Below are 12,833 nucleotides of genomic sequence, written 5' to 3' on the forward strand. Positions count from 1 at the left end.
GTCTCAAAACATCACAGATTTTGCCTATTCATTAAACTTGTTAGTTGGATTGCTGAAAGACTAATCCCAGGGACGTAAAGCTCATGCGAGCACAGTAACCTGTGCCCAGTCTCCCAAGGCCCAGCCTTTCCCGCCGCAGAACTGCAATCACTTGTCCAAGTATCTCTGTGGTGGAAATTCTTCCTATTATATCACTTACTTGCTATATTCTCCTTATGCTAAAGTGGAAATTTCTTTTCATTATTCATCTCTGGTAGACACAGGATAGTAGAGAACTCTCTACTACCCAGTAACTGAACAAATAATGGCGTTCAGCCATATGAATTTAAATAATACATAAACAAGCCAAATAACTCAGCACTGCTACTGTGGCAACAATATGAAGTGAATACATTGTTGACAATTAGAGAGACATAATGTTGCTTCTTCCCATTTTGTTTTCAAATTTTACTTTTACCTCTAACAATATGTGTATCTTTATTTCTACGTATCATTTACATGATCCTGAGTGATGTTTAATGTAAGCTTCAGACTTGACTCCTTTTTCCATTCGGATTTCACTGCAAAACCATATACCATATCTACATTCGATGAGAGAATTTTTGAGTGAGAAGGATGCAAAACATTCTGAAATGGGACTGTCCACTTTTCCTATATATATACATACACACACACTATTACCTTCTTGCCAGGATTTTAAACCATTTCAGCCACAGTTTTAAGGACACTCAACAAATGTTTTTAAAGTTTATGGGAAAACACAGAAAACCAGAATAGTAAACATAGCAATATTATATTTGGACAATTACAAGTACCTCTAAAGAGTTTTTCCTCCCATTTGTTTGTAAAATGAATCACTAAGCAGAATTAGTTTTTAAAACACTCTTACTTTTTATGTGAAGTGAATAACAACATAGAGACCTTTTTTGGTACAGTTCAATTTTCTATTACAGTTTTGTTTAAATCAAGTACATTTGCATTTCCTCTTGGGAAATGTTTATATATATGTATATGTATATTTTTAAAGTGTTCTTTATCTTCGTTTGCAAAACAGACAAACGACATTATCATTCGTTAATGGCATTAAGGGTTACGCACACAGATGCAGAATTCCTCACTTGTAATCAGGAAGGGCCCTGACCTTTTCATTTTAGCATTTTGTTTCAGCATTCATGAAAAGGGTCCAATAAGCTATACAGTTCACTTACAGAAATAAAAGTATGCTTTTTATTACTTCTCATGTATTCCTGCGGAAATAAAGCACAACCAAAATATCTTGTGGGAAGATTATCTTTTGCAACTTCAACCCATTAAACTACTTTTTAAAGTAGCCAATCTATATAAAAATACCAAATGAAAAAACATACTAATCTGCCTAACTCAAAAAAAAAAAAGTTCAAATGGGAGACATTTAAAACCAATTATATTGAGGCAGCAGTGTGTAAAAACTAAGATCCAGTAATCCAAATTGTTCTTAGTAACACTAAATTCTACCTTATAAACATAAGGATGTGAGATGAAAACTCTCAGTCAACCAAAAAGAAAATTAACTCTTTGGTACAGGAAATAAAAAGGTCACTCAACGCTAAACGCGTAGCACCAGGATGTTTTAGTTGTTGAGGCTGTAGGACACGAACTTCAGGCACCAGCAGGTTAAACTATCACCCAATGAACACTGGCAAGAACACAGAGCTGTAGTATGCAGCCACCCTCTCCCTGTAGTTTACAATCAATGCAGTTAAACCCTGTATTTACTCAAAAAGGCAAGCAAAGCCACAAAAAGAAACATGCCTATTTTGTTGCCATTTTATCCACATTACCGTTTATACACAAAACTCTCAGTACTGAAAAGAACAGTGTTGAACAACTGTGGCAAGCACTACATTACATGTCACAGGTATTCACAACACTAACTGGTATGGAGACGACCTTCAAGATATCAAGAACTCCAAAATAGCACAAATTTTAAAGTGAAAATCACCCCTTACATACAAACTTATCACAAGACTTGTGATAAAGGTCCCAGTTTTTTCAATCAAACTTTGGGCAACCTCTGGAGTTCTCAGCACTAACTAGCTGCACCTCTCTCAACAATTCCTGTTACCATACACTATACAATTATAATATTTAGCATTTAAAATAATTTCTCAAAGGCAGCTTACCAGCTGAGGAGAATCAGCATATAAATTCCTTAGATAACTCAAACAAAAACGCTCACATGCATTAAGAACTCTTAGAGTAAATGTTACCGGCAAGAGGTAAGGCTAATGACTGTCGCAGGGGGATTTCCTGACGTCACAGAAATTTCCCAGTCTACCCTGTTGCTGAGATGCTGATTCCCCATGCTCCCTGTCCAGCCTTCTCACCATCTTAATAAGTTACCCTAATTTATTTCTGCAACTTTGGCTACTCACTACTCACTTGTACTCTATGCCCTCTGTGGTGGACTAGGGAAAAAGGACATGATAGTAAAAAAATATTATGATAGTGAAAAATATTGGCAATACTGAGAACTTAAGAATTTTAAATACCATTGTTATTTCTATTTCAAATTAGCACTAGCAGTCACTATTACAACATCTAAAGAACAGACAAAAACAGTAAATTTTGTTGTTAAAAACTGCACAATAATAATGAAAGGAGATGTCTGAAGAGAGTCACTTTCCTGCGGTTAAACCATCATCATCCTGAAGGCAGCAGAAATGCTAAATAATAACACACAGAATAACAACATTGGCTCAAAATACTTTAGGCAAACTGATTCTATTTCTTTCTCACATTCTACTATAGATTATTCTAGAATTCAATTGAGAATGGCTAAATTCAGAACATGACATTTGTTATTTAGATATAAATTCAGAGGACACTTCTTAGAATAGAAGGTAACGAGTGTGAACATTAAATAATAAACTAATTCATTTGTTAATTATAGGTGAACAATACTAGAAAGTAGAGCATACTAAATGTGCACGACTGACTTACTACACTTGCCAATACTTACATTTTTGAAAGCCACAGTGGTAGAACTGGGTAAAAAAAAACTTCTACTTGTATCTATTAGTAAATTATTTAATGTAAGTATAAACTTTATCAAATAAATTCTAGATATATCTATATATATTAGAAGTCATGTATAAAACTTATTTAATGAAGCAGCAATAATAAGAGTAAACTTGAGCTAGGTGATCTATTTCTCCACGAAGCATAAGGGAAGTATAGAGACCAGAGAAAAATGCAGGGGGAGGCTAGCAGCTTTGTCAGTGTCAATGCCGTTGTAAACCAGGGCTGGACACGCTGTGATTTTATAGCAATACATGTGAGAACACTCGAACTGCCCCATGACCTAACACCTAACACACTGTGGCCATCCTCTAAATTACTTCACACCTCCTGACTCGAAGTGTTGTCCTAGCTTAAGTCTTCATGATTAGCATTCAGAATTATTAACCCCTTTTCTAGTAAAACAGTTTCAACTAATTGCTTGTATAGAAGTGACTTAAAAAGATTGATGAAGAATAATTACAATTAGCTACCATCCTTAGAGAAAAATACCTCTAAATATTAGCAAAAATTTACCAATGTTCATTCCCACAGAAGTTTTAACTCCACTTGTATACTGAATTTTATGTAGCTTATGTTCTCTATTCCTATTACTATTAAAAGTAAACTATGCTTTCTTCTGTTGCAGAGACTAATACATTAAAAATTTAAATATAGCTATCTCTTATGTTAACCACAAATATTTTTATACAACCCTTAAGCAAAATAGTATTTTTCTTATAATGGAACATCAGTTAGCTTAATATTTTTAAATTGTCAGTCTTGGTGACGAAGTACCCGAAGCGCATTAGCTGAATGCCTACTGTTCGGGGGACTGTGAAGTCAGTCAATGTTTGCCTACAATCTCGAGCACATTAAGATCTTTGTTTAAGGAAAAGGACAACAAAAAATATAATTATTCAAGAGGTGTATAATGTCTAGGTAAAACTCACTTCCAGAGACCAAATTAATGACTTTGCTGATGTAAAACATCCTTTAAAATATATTTCGCTTATTAAAATGGAATAAAATGTTTATGAGAAACTACTTTATCCAACATATAGATTACATCAGTTACCTCATGATTCATAATTATTTTCTAACACTCAACACATTATTAGTTATTTTCATGGTTATACAGAACACATAATAAATTGGCTACCAAAGCTATAGCTATGACTCTAAGTTGTAAAGTTAAAAAAGAATGGGAAGTATAAAAAGAATCATTAATCTCTTACTATTTTAGTGCAATAGAATCAGCAAAAAAAAATCATTCCAAAACTGAGATTAAAAAAACTAAATGTATTTTTTAGATATTCAGTAAAACACATTAGATACTTGCTTGCCAATGTAACTATAATTATTTCTGTTTTTTAACAAATAATAATTTTAAAGTAACATCTTTTCTAACTCTAAGGACTTAATTTGCCAAAAGAAGAACTCACAGACACAACAGTGTGGTGACTGCGGGGGAGGGGGGCAGAGAGGGGGAGGGAGGTGGGTGGAGGTGGAAGAAGGTGTAGCGGGGACAAATGGTAATGAAAAAACACAACAAAAATAAATAAAAATAAAAGTTTAAAAAATAAAATAAAATTCATGAAATGGTTTACATTTGTTTACCCTGATCTGATCTAAATGTGTAAATGACAGTAAAAAATATAATATACATAAAAATAAAGCAAAGTAGTCATCATTTGTATGAACTAGATATGACATCATAAACACGAACCATTAATTCTCATAAAATATAACAGTTTTGTACATACACTCCCCCTAAGTTTGTACCTTGGACAGGTTCTGATTTTGGCTATACAATTTACTTGTGGGGCAGTAAATCTCTAGACCCAGTATAATTACATCAATTAGCCAAAAGAGGGCGCAGAGAGAGCACTAGAGTTTATGCACTCCCTAGGAAGAACTACCTGTTGGTTTTTTCTCATCTAACAAGGATTAACAAAATCCAGTTAAGCATGCTGACTTGGGGATATATACATATATATATCCCTTAATATAGAGTCTTACATAAATATATTGATATATTGATATGTAGCATTTCTGTCATTCAAACAAAATAAATACATGTTTTGCCTAGTGTATGAGTTCGTATTGCAGTACCAGAGGGATCAGGCACAGAGCGATCAGACTAGCGAGGGTAGAGAGAAAAGAGGGAAGAGAATGTGCTCTAGAAATGGTAAATCTAAGAAAAACAAAACCTCTTAGGGTGGGAAAGGGACACCTCTGGTTCTCATTACTGAGGCAGAAGTTGGCTCTGAGCACCTCCCAGGTACATTTCAAGGTAGCTCCTGCTACTATATGAAGTATAACTGTGTCTATAAAGCTCTTTAAGGGATCTTCACTTCACTTTCCTGTTTCCTCAAGGTCCTCATTTGAAAGGAATGTATACAGCTAGGTAGGGCATTCAATGGGTATCTATCTGTATACTACCTCTACATTACTTCCTTATAACAGTTCTGTCACCAGGCCAAATTTGTTCAACATGTTAGCTTGCACAAAATCCAACCCATTTCCATGACATGAACATACGAATGTGGTTCACTAAGCTCTACAAATACATTTCTCATATTAAATTTACTATGCATCTTATCAGCACCAATACAAACTTTAATCTGCCATGTCTAAACTTTTAGGTAATGAAACATTATAATCAGAACATGTAAGACATGGCACTTACATCTCTGAGAACAGCTCGTTCCATTATTTTAGAAGATATTTACAATTTCTGAAAGGAGTAACCACAATAGAGTTCACCCCCTGACAATGGTAACTGTTGCTTGATATCTCAGGTATGGTTCCCTACTATCAAATTTAAGTAAAAGAAAACTATTAACATTCTGCAAGTAAGTAGACTCCTTCAATCTTCAAGGGAAAGACTGAGTCCAAAAATTTTCAAAAAAGATGAATGGACTTTGCAATATTCTAATAGAAAAAATGTTAAAGCTGAATTTTTTTCAAAGCATGCTAAGGGTCTTTTCAAACAAATGTTCTATGCTTTCCAAGACACCATCACTCTGAGCAGTTTCAATTTGTTTAAGGCTAATAGTAAATGTAGATTATTCTTTTCTTATTTTAAGGTCATTTCCTAACATTAGCTACATAAAAGTCTTTCAATCCAAATTATAGTTGGCTAACTAAAATTTAATTTCATTTTGGGTAATTATAGGTATACAAAAGTTATTTACTTATTTTTACTAGTAATTTCCTATAGATGGAATTTCAGGAATAGTTGGCCAGTGTTTACTATATGGAAACCTTCAATGTGTAATTTTAGATCTACTAGTAGGTATTGCTAAGTAAAAGTAAAAAGTGTATGTATTTTTTCAAAAGAACAATATTCCTCTTTATACAGCACAGTATACATTATCTGGTTACACCAGCATTTTAAAAACACGCACTCTGGCGTAACTACTAGAGAAGGTATCTGTGGAATTACTGCACATTCTCTTTCCCTTTGCTCATCAGAATCTTAGGGTAAAACAGGAGTAGATGCCCACTTAGTCCACATTTTCTACTCGAAGCAAATACGTTAACAATCAATAATGACAGCAGTATAGGGAAAAGAAATGGGAATGTTACCATGAAAAAAATTAATTTTTCCTTTAAAATAAGGTAGGTAAGTGGTACTTTATTTTAGTGGTGTTTTGTTTTTGGTGAAGAGAAGAAAACACCGGAAAGCTACTTCTGAGAAAACACTGCCCTTCTGTTGTTGTTCAACCCTGTGCTGCACTTAAAACCCTTGCAGCACGTACAAAAGAAAGCACTGACATATTTTAAGCTGTACTGGAAAAAGAAAACTTACATATACGGTGTAAAACCTTTTGTAAAACCTGAAGAATTAAATTCAGATTTGGTTAGTACTGTTTAAGAGTGAAAAATTTAAATAAACATCTGAAAATTCCCATAAATTAAAATCTATAATATTGTCAGTCCTAAAAGAAATTATGTACAATTATTTCAATCCAATCACTGCCTTTGAGTTTAATAACAAAAGCATTTTAAGAAATCCCCGTGGAAAGCTAATTTGAAAGTAAACATGCTTTAAAACTTAAATATAGATCTTGTATTAGTCCCACAACAGGATCAAGATCACTATTCAAATAAAGCCTGGGGCACATTATGATGCCTAGATTGGTGGGTGGATTTTAATTGACTTGAAGACTGTCATCGTTCTATTATCAGAAAACCTGTAACGCATTTCCAGCATGGAGGACCCATCTGTGCCCACCATCCATCTGTTTAGACGTGATTGGCAAAGTGGTAGGGAACTCGCAGTGGTTGTCTCTGCCTGAAAGGAATGAACCACAGGATCTTCCAACGAGTGCCAAAAACTTCTGAGAAGGTCTGCTGCCATGGCTTTCGGGGCCTCGATCTACAGAAGACAGCATTATTAGTGAGAGACAGCACTCCCATGGTGCACTTCAGTCAACTAAAACAATACTGGTTGGCTGGGGATCCATTACTGGACTCTGATGAATTGTGCCCCAGCATCACAAACACAGCTTTTCTTTCATTATGGCACGCAGCTGAGTTTTAACTCTGGATAGCAGATATTGTATCTGTGTCGTCAATCAACCTGGAGCAACTTTTGAAGCGGAGGAAAATCTCAGGATTAACAGAATGTGTGTCAACAACACAGTAGCAAATCTCTTTTGATGTACTTTCAGGACAAATAATTTAACTTACTTGAGCTAGACCAGAAACAAGGGTGATCAGTCCTTACTTCCTATGAAAACTAGCACGGCCAGGAGACCCCTACTGTAAGATGGGGTTCTGACTGTCTGGCCCAGGCCGTAGACAAGGCACCAGGAAAAGCCATCATTATACTATCTTCCACCACATGCACACGTTATCTTTCAAATGTGGCCAGTTAGTTTCATTTTTATTAAGAACACTGCAGACTTTACTTGTATACTTACATTTCTTCACAACAGTTTGACATCTTTTCAATAGATGTTGTATCCTATTAAAAATTAAAAAATATATACTCAGACATAAAGTTATCAAAGCTTTATTCTATAGTAATTTTATGTTTTGAAGTCATACCCAGAGAATATAGTGAAGATTTAAACAGTTAATATATGAGTACTAAGATTTCTAAATTATCTACAGACACTGCTGAAATTCCACTAGAAAAAACAAAAGCAACATCACACTGTACCCCCCAACATGATTCAATTACGAAACCTCACTAAAATTGTAGGAGTCTCACTTCATTCATGTTACTTTTCATTATACTCGCTTCCTAGACAATTCTTTTAAAACACATAGTATCTACCACATTCTGCTGTGTATAACACACAGGTGTGTATAATGCACACCCACGTTTTAGGTCCAAACTTTCAGGAAAAAGAAAACCATTAAGTTTTTAATTCAATCTGTTATTTACTTATATTCAGAAACAAAACCAGTTATCATATTCCAGAGCATTATTTTGCACATGAATATCGTTATTGCTTTCTGGAGTTATACTTTTATTGCACAAGCATAAATAAAAGAATTAAACACACTTATTTAGATAGGGAATTAGTACCACCCATGTATAATACACATCCTTGTTTTTCCCTCAAATTTGGGCAAAAAAGTACACATTATACATGGCAAAATATGGTATTTTTAATTCAACTGTCAGTGAATATGCATTAAAAAAATAAATACCAAAAATGACAAATGAAAGATACTACTGAACAAAAAACTTCTAAGAGCCAAAGAGAGCTTTTGGTTCTGGATTTCTGTAAACAATCACAATTCAACAAGCCAATCTATGCATTTGCCTACTACAACACCTAATACTCGGGAAAGTCAAGTGAACTCATTAGTGTTCTTTGGTAAAAAATAAACACACACAAAGAAAACCTGTTTCCTTCATTTCAACAGAAAAATCAGTCTCTTCATAGTAATACAGTTTCTGATATCTTTTTCTATAAGGCTCTAACAAATGCGTAAGAAAAATAATTCAACAAAAAAAGGTTGACTTGCTGGTTTAATTCACGTTAATAGAATATCTATCATTAGACTGAGAAACCATCATGATAAATAATCAAAACAAATGACATGATCTCAGTTTAGATATACAAGGTCTGTCCAGAAGGTATCCAGCCATGTAATATCAGAAACAGAAACATTTGCTGAAGATACAAGCAACACTGCACATGGGACAATGACGCCTCAGTTCCCATCCAACTAGACACCCTGGGACCTCACACAGTTCTCCCAGTTGCCATCAGCTGCCCCACTGTATTTTCCTGAATCTCACTGACAGTCTGAAATCTCTTCCCTTTTAAAGGTGATTTTAGTTTTGGGAAAAGCCAGAAGTCACAGGGCACCAAATGTGGGCTGCAATGGGGCTGAGTCACCTGGGTGAATTGATGTTTCACCAAAAAACTCTGCACAAGACAGGATACATGAGTGGGTGCATCGTCGTGATGAAGCTGCCAGTCACAAGTTGCCTATAGCTCTGGCATTCTGAATCATCAGATAGTTTCCACAGAGGAATAGTCAAACTTAATGCAAAATTTGATGCAGATTCCTTGCTCTGCTCACTTAGTCATTTTGAATGCGATAGCCACACAGTACACATGCTCACTCAATGGCATCCACTGTTCCACGGATTAGTACAGTGAAGCTGTCATTGTTCACACATGCACATTCCAGTCCACTCTCCTTGGCTGCCTAGTTACATTGATGTCATGCAAACCGTTCTCATTATATTAACAATGGCTGGGCTTTTTCCAGACAGACCTTGTGTATTTACATTTTAAATACATTTTAAAGTGGTATAAAAAAAATCTTTTTATTTTTTTAATCCTCACCCAAGGATATGTTTATTGATTTCAGAGAGAACAGGGGATGGGGGGGGTGAGGGGGAAGAGAGGGAGGGAGAGGGAAAGAGAGGGAAAGGGGGAAAGGGAGAGAGGGAGAGAGGGAGAGAGAATGAGAGAATGAGAGAGAGAGAGAGAAAGAGAGACATCTATTCGCACTGACCGGGGACTGAACCTGCAGCCTTGACCAGGATGACACTGAGTGGCCCAGGCAGGGCCTATCTTCTTTTAAATATACCAAAAGGTTGGAGGCGTTTTTCTCCTCTTACCCTTTACTAGCTTGCTCATATATACCAAGTGGACTATACTATTATTAAGCAGTACTATTCATGCAAATACTTGTGGTTTCAACTCCAATCCCAAGAACTTCTCTGGCTGTAAAACTTTTCTCTGATGAAAATAATAAAAAGCACCTTCACTTTAAAAGACTATTTATAGAAGTTGCATCAATAGCTATAATATTAATTTCTTACATATTAACAGTTGAATAAGTAAAGTTAGCCAACATATGAAAAAAATAAATCTTTTTTTTAGATGCGTACGTAGCAAATAACAGAGTATTCTTTCCAGATTACCTAGGAATTTGGGACAAGACTGTAGATTTGCAACATATTCTATATTAATCAGTTTTCCCATTACTCTTTGAAATTCATGGTAACTGATGACAATTTTATTTACAATTAACCCTTCTTGGTTCTGTTGCATAATTTCCTCAAAATAATGTTTTATCTGTGAAAACACAGCCTGCAAATACATGACAACACTGATTAGGGACTTACAGGAAAGCTGAGCCCCTGGTTTCATCTATATAGAAAGTGATTGAAGTAATTTTAATGATGTCTTAGAAATGCTGAGTGACAGGTTGTTCCAAAACAAGTAAGACAGCTTGTACAAAAATACAAAAAGATGAGACAGAAGTCAAGCGCTATTTGGAGAGGTATATATTAACGGCGAAAATTGCAGTTGTGAATAATACTTAAACACTGGGAATTATTTCAGGACTGAAAAAGCAATTACAAGGTCAGTCTACTATAACTAGCTAATATTACAGGAAATTTTTACTATGCAGAAATTTACAACTTGATTATAACTTTGAGGGACTTATTTGTGGCAATAAAAGAATCAACTTGAAAGACTTCACATGAGAAAAACTTTTATTTTTCAAGTGCTTTCGACATCTTTCTAGAATCTGGTTGAAGAGAAAAGGAGACTACTATGGATTAGGTCATCATAAATAGATGGTCATTCTATCGGAGGGCATGACAAAACCGTGACGTTATGAACACGATCTGGGAGGGTAAACATAAAGGCTTTTTTTTTTCTCCAGTAACAGCAGATGCTAATCTAAAACTCAGCTATCTTGAATACTGTTATACAAAAAAGTGTAATATTTGTATTTGATCAACCAAACATGTCACGTGGTTTTTGAACTGACATTTACACAACACATTCAGAGCAACACACGTCATTTTGCTATCACATCCATAAGCACAATAGAAACAGCAAACTAGAAGAGGACAAAGTTACTACTGGCTGGAACATTGAAACTGTAAGTTATTTTCAACTGCCAACTTAGGTTTAATATACTTTTTTGTGTTTTATAAAGCATGAAAATGTAGAAGATTTTAGACTAAGAATAATTAAAATAGATTTTGGTGAACATAATTCTATTCAACTTAAAAGATTCAATACCTTTAAGTGACCATTACACAATGACAAATAAGATAATTGCTACCTTTAAAGAGTATACATATAATTTATTAATTCTTAATTTTAGATAAAATTCAGCTATCCATAAAATTCATTTTTCAAGAATAATACAAATGAAGTTTTTATTCTAACTGTATTTCAGAATAGCATATTTCCAAAGAAATATTTGTCTTGTTTATAGTCTAATGATCAAAGTAGCTAAGACTTTCTTCAGTAGGCATACGTAACTAAGAGATGTATGAGAATGCTTTCCCATTTTAAAACTGAAAGTTTATTTTCTAACAATAAGAATAAATTAGAAAAAGCAAGACTTACAGAAATACAACCTTTACCTATTTTATCAACCAATACTTTATACTTCTGCTAATGGCTGACCTTACCCTAAGAAACGATCTTTCAGATTCAGCCTAAGAAACTATGATTGATTTTAAAATAAAGCTATATCCTAACTAATAAGATTATACCTAAAATAGGAAAAAAAGTTCTTAGCAGAAAAGAGGAGGGAGGTAGTCGTTGCCTACTAGAAATATTGGGAGGGTTGAGGAGCAAAGCAGAAGAATTTATCACCAGACGTTTCCTGGTTAACAGACCTGAGAATTTAGGCCTCTTGCAACACAACTTCCTGCCTGGAGTTCATTCTCATCAACCAACACTTCGCCATATATGTTGTGACAGGGGAGAAAGGATGTGAAGGGTCCTCTGACACACCCCACAATCAGACATAAGGGACTCAACTGCCAACCTGGTTTCCATGACTATCGCTTTCAAGTCTGGAAGTAAGGGTCATTGCTTCTCGGCCTCATTAACTCTGGAAACATTTTCAATTAGCAATAATCTCACCTTGGATAAACCTGATTGGCTACGATACGGCCACTGTGCAAACCTTGGAAACATTTTCAAAATGGAGTTTCTAAGACTTGCCAAACTGAAGAAAGTCTCTCTCTCAGAAAGACTCCTTGAAGACAAGTCAATCTAAGCTCAATGCCTGCCTGCACTCGTCATCCTTTATTGCAGATCTCGATGCTTTCAACTCCGTTGCACGTATCCAATTCAATGACTGTTCATCGGGAGTAAAAAAAACTATTCAAAAAACTTTTCACAACTACAGATTATATACCTGTTTTATCTATTACTAATTTCTACTCATCCCAAGACAGACCTTTTCTTGCCTTCCTAGCACCTCTGTTCAACACGTGGTCAGCATGAAGCTCCTTTAACTTCACATCTTCCACAGCACCTAGCAGCGTA

At 35.0% G+C, this 12,833-nt stretch overlaps 1 protein-coding gene across 2 annotated transcripts in view; it reads right to left on the reverse strand.

The window, feature by feature from the left end:
* Nucleotides 1-611: 611 nt before the first annotated feature.
* Nucleotides 612-12,833, reverse strand: part of ZDHHC21 (zinc finger DHHC-type palmitoyltransferase 21) — a 69,450-nt gene continuing 57,228 nt past the window's right edge. For both annotated transcript variants that reach the window (XM_045193648.3, XM_024558333.4), the window contains 2 exons: nucleotides 7,974-8,017; nucleotides 612-7,426 (listed from right to left, as the gene is read on the reverse strand). In XM_045193648.3, coding sequence (XP_045049583.1) covers nucleotides 7,294-7,426; nucleotides 7,974-8,017 — 177 coding nt within the window. In that variant the 3' untranslated portion in view covers nucleotides 612-7,293. The remainder of the gene's footprint in view (nucleotides 7,427-7,973; nucleotides 8,018-12,833) is intronic.

Source organism: Desmodus rotundus, chromosome 1 (genome assembly GCF_022682495.2).
Source record: "Desmodus rotundus isolate HL8 chromosome 1, HLdesRot8A.1, whole genome shotgun sequence".
Classification (NCBI taxonomy): domain Eukaryota; kingdom Metazoa; phylum Chordata; class Mammalia; order Chiroptera; family Phyllostomidae; genus Desmodus; species Desmodus rotundus.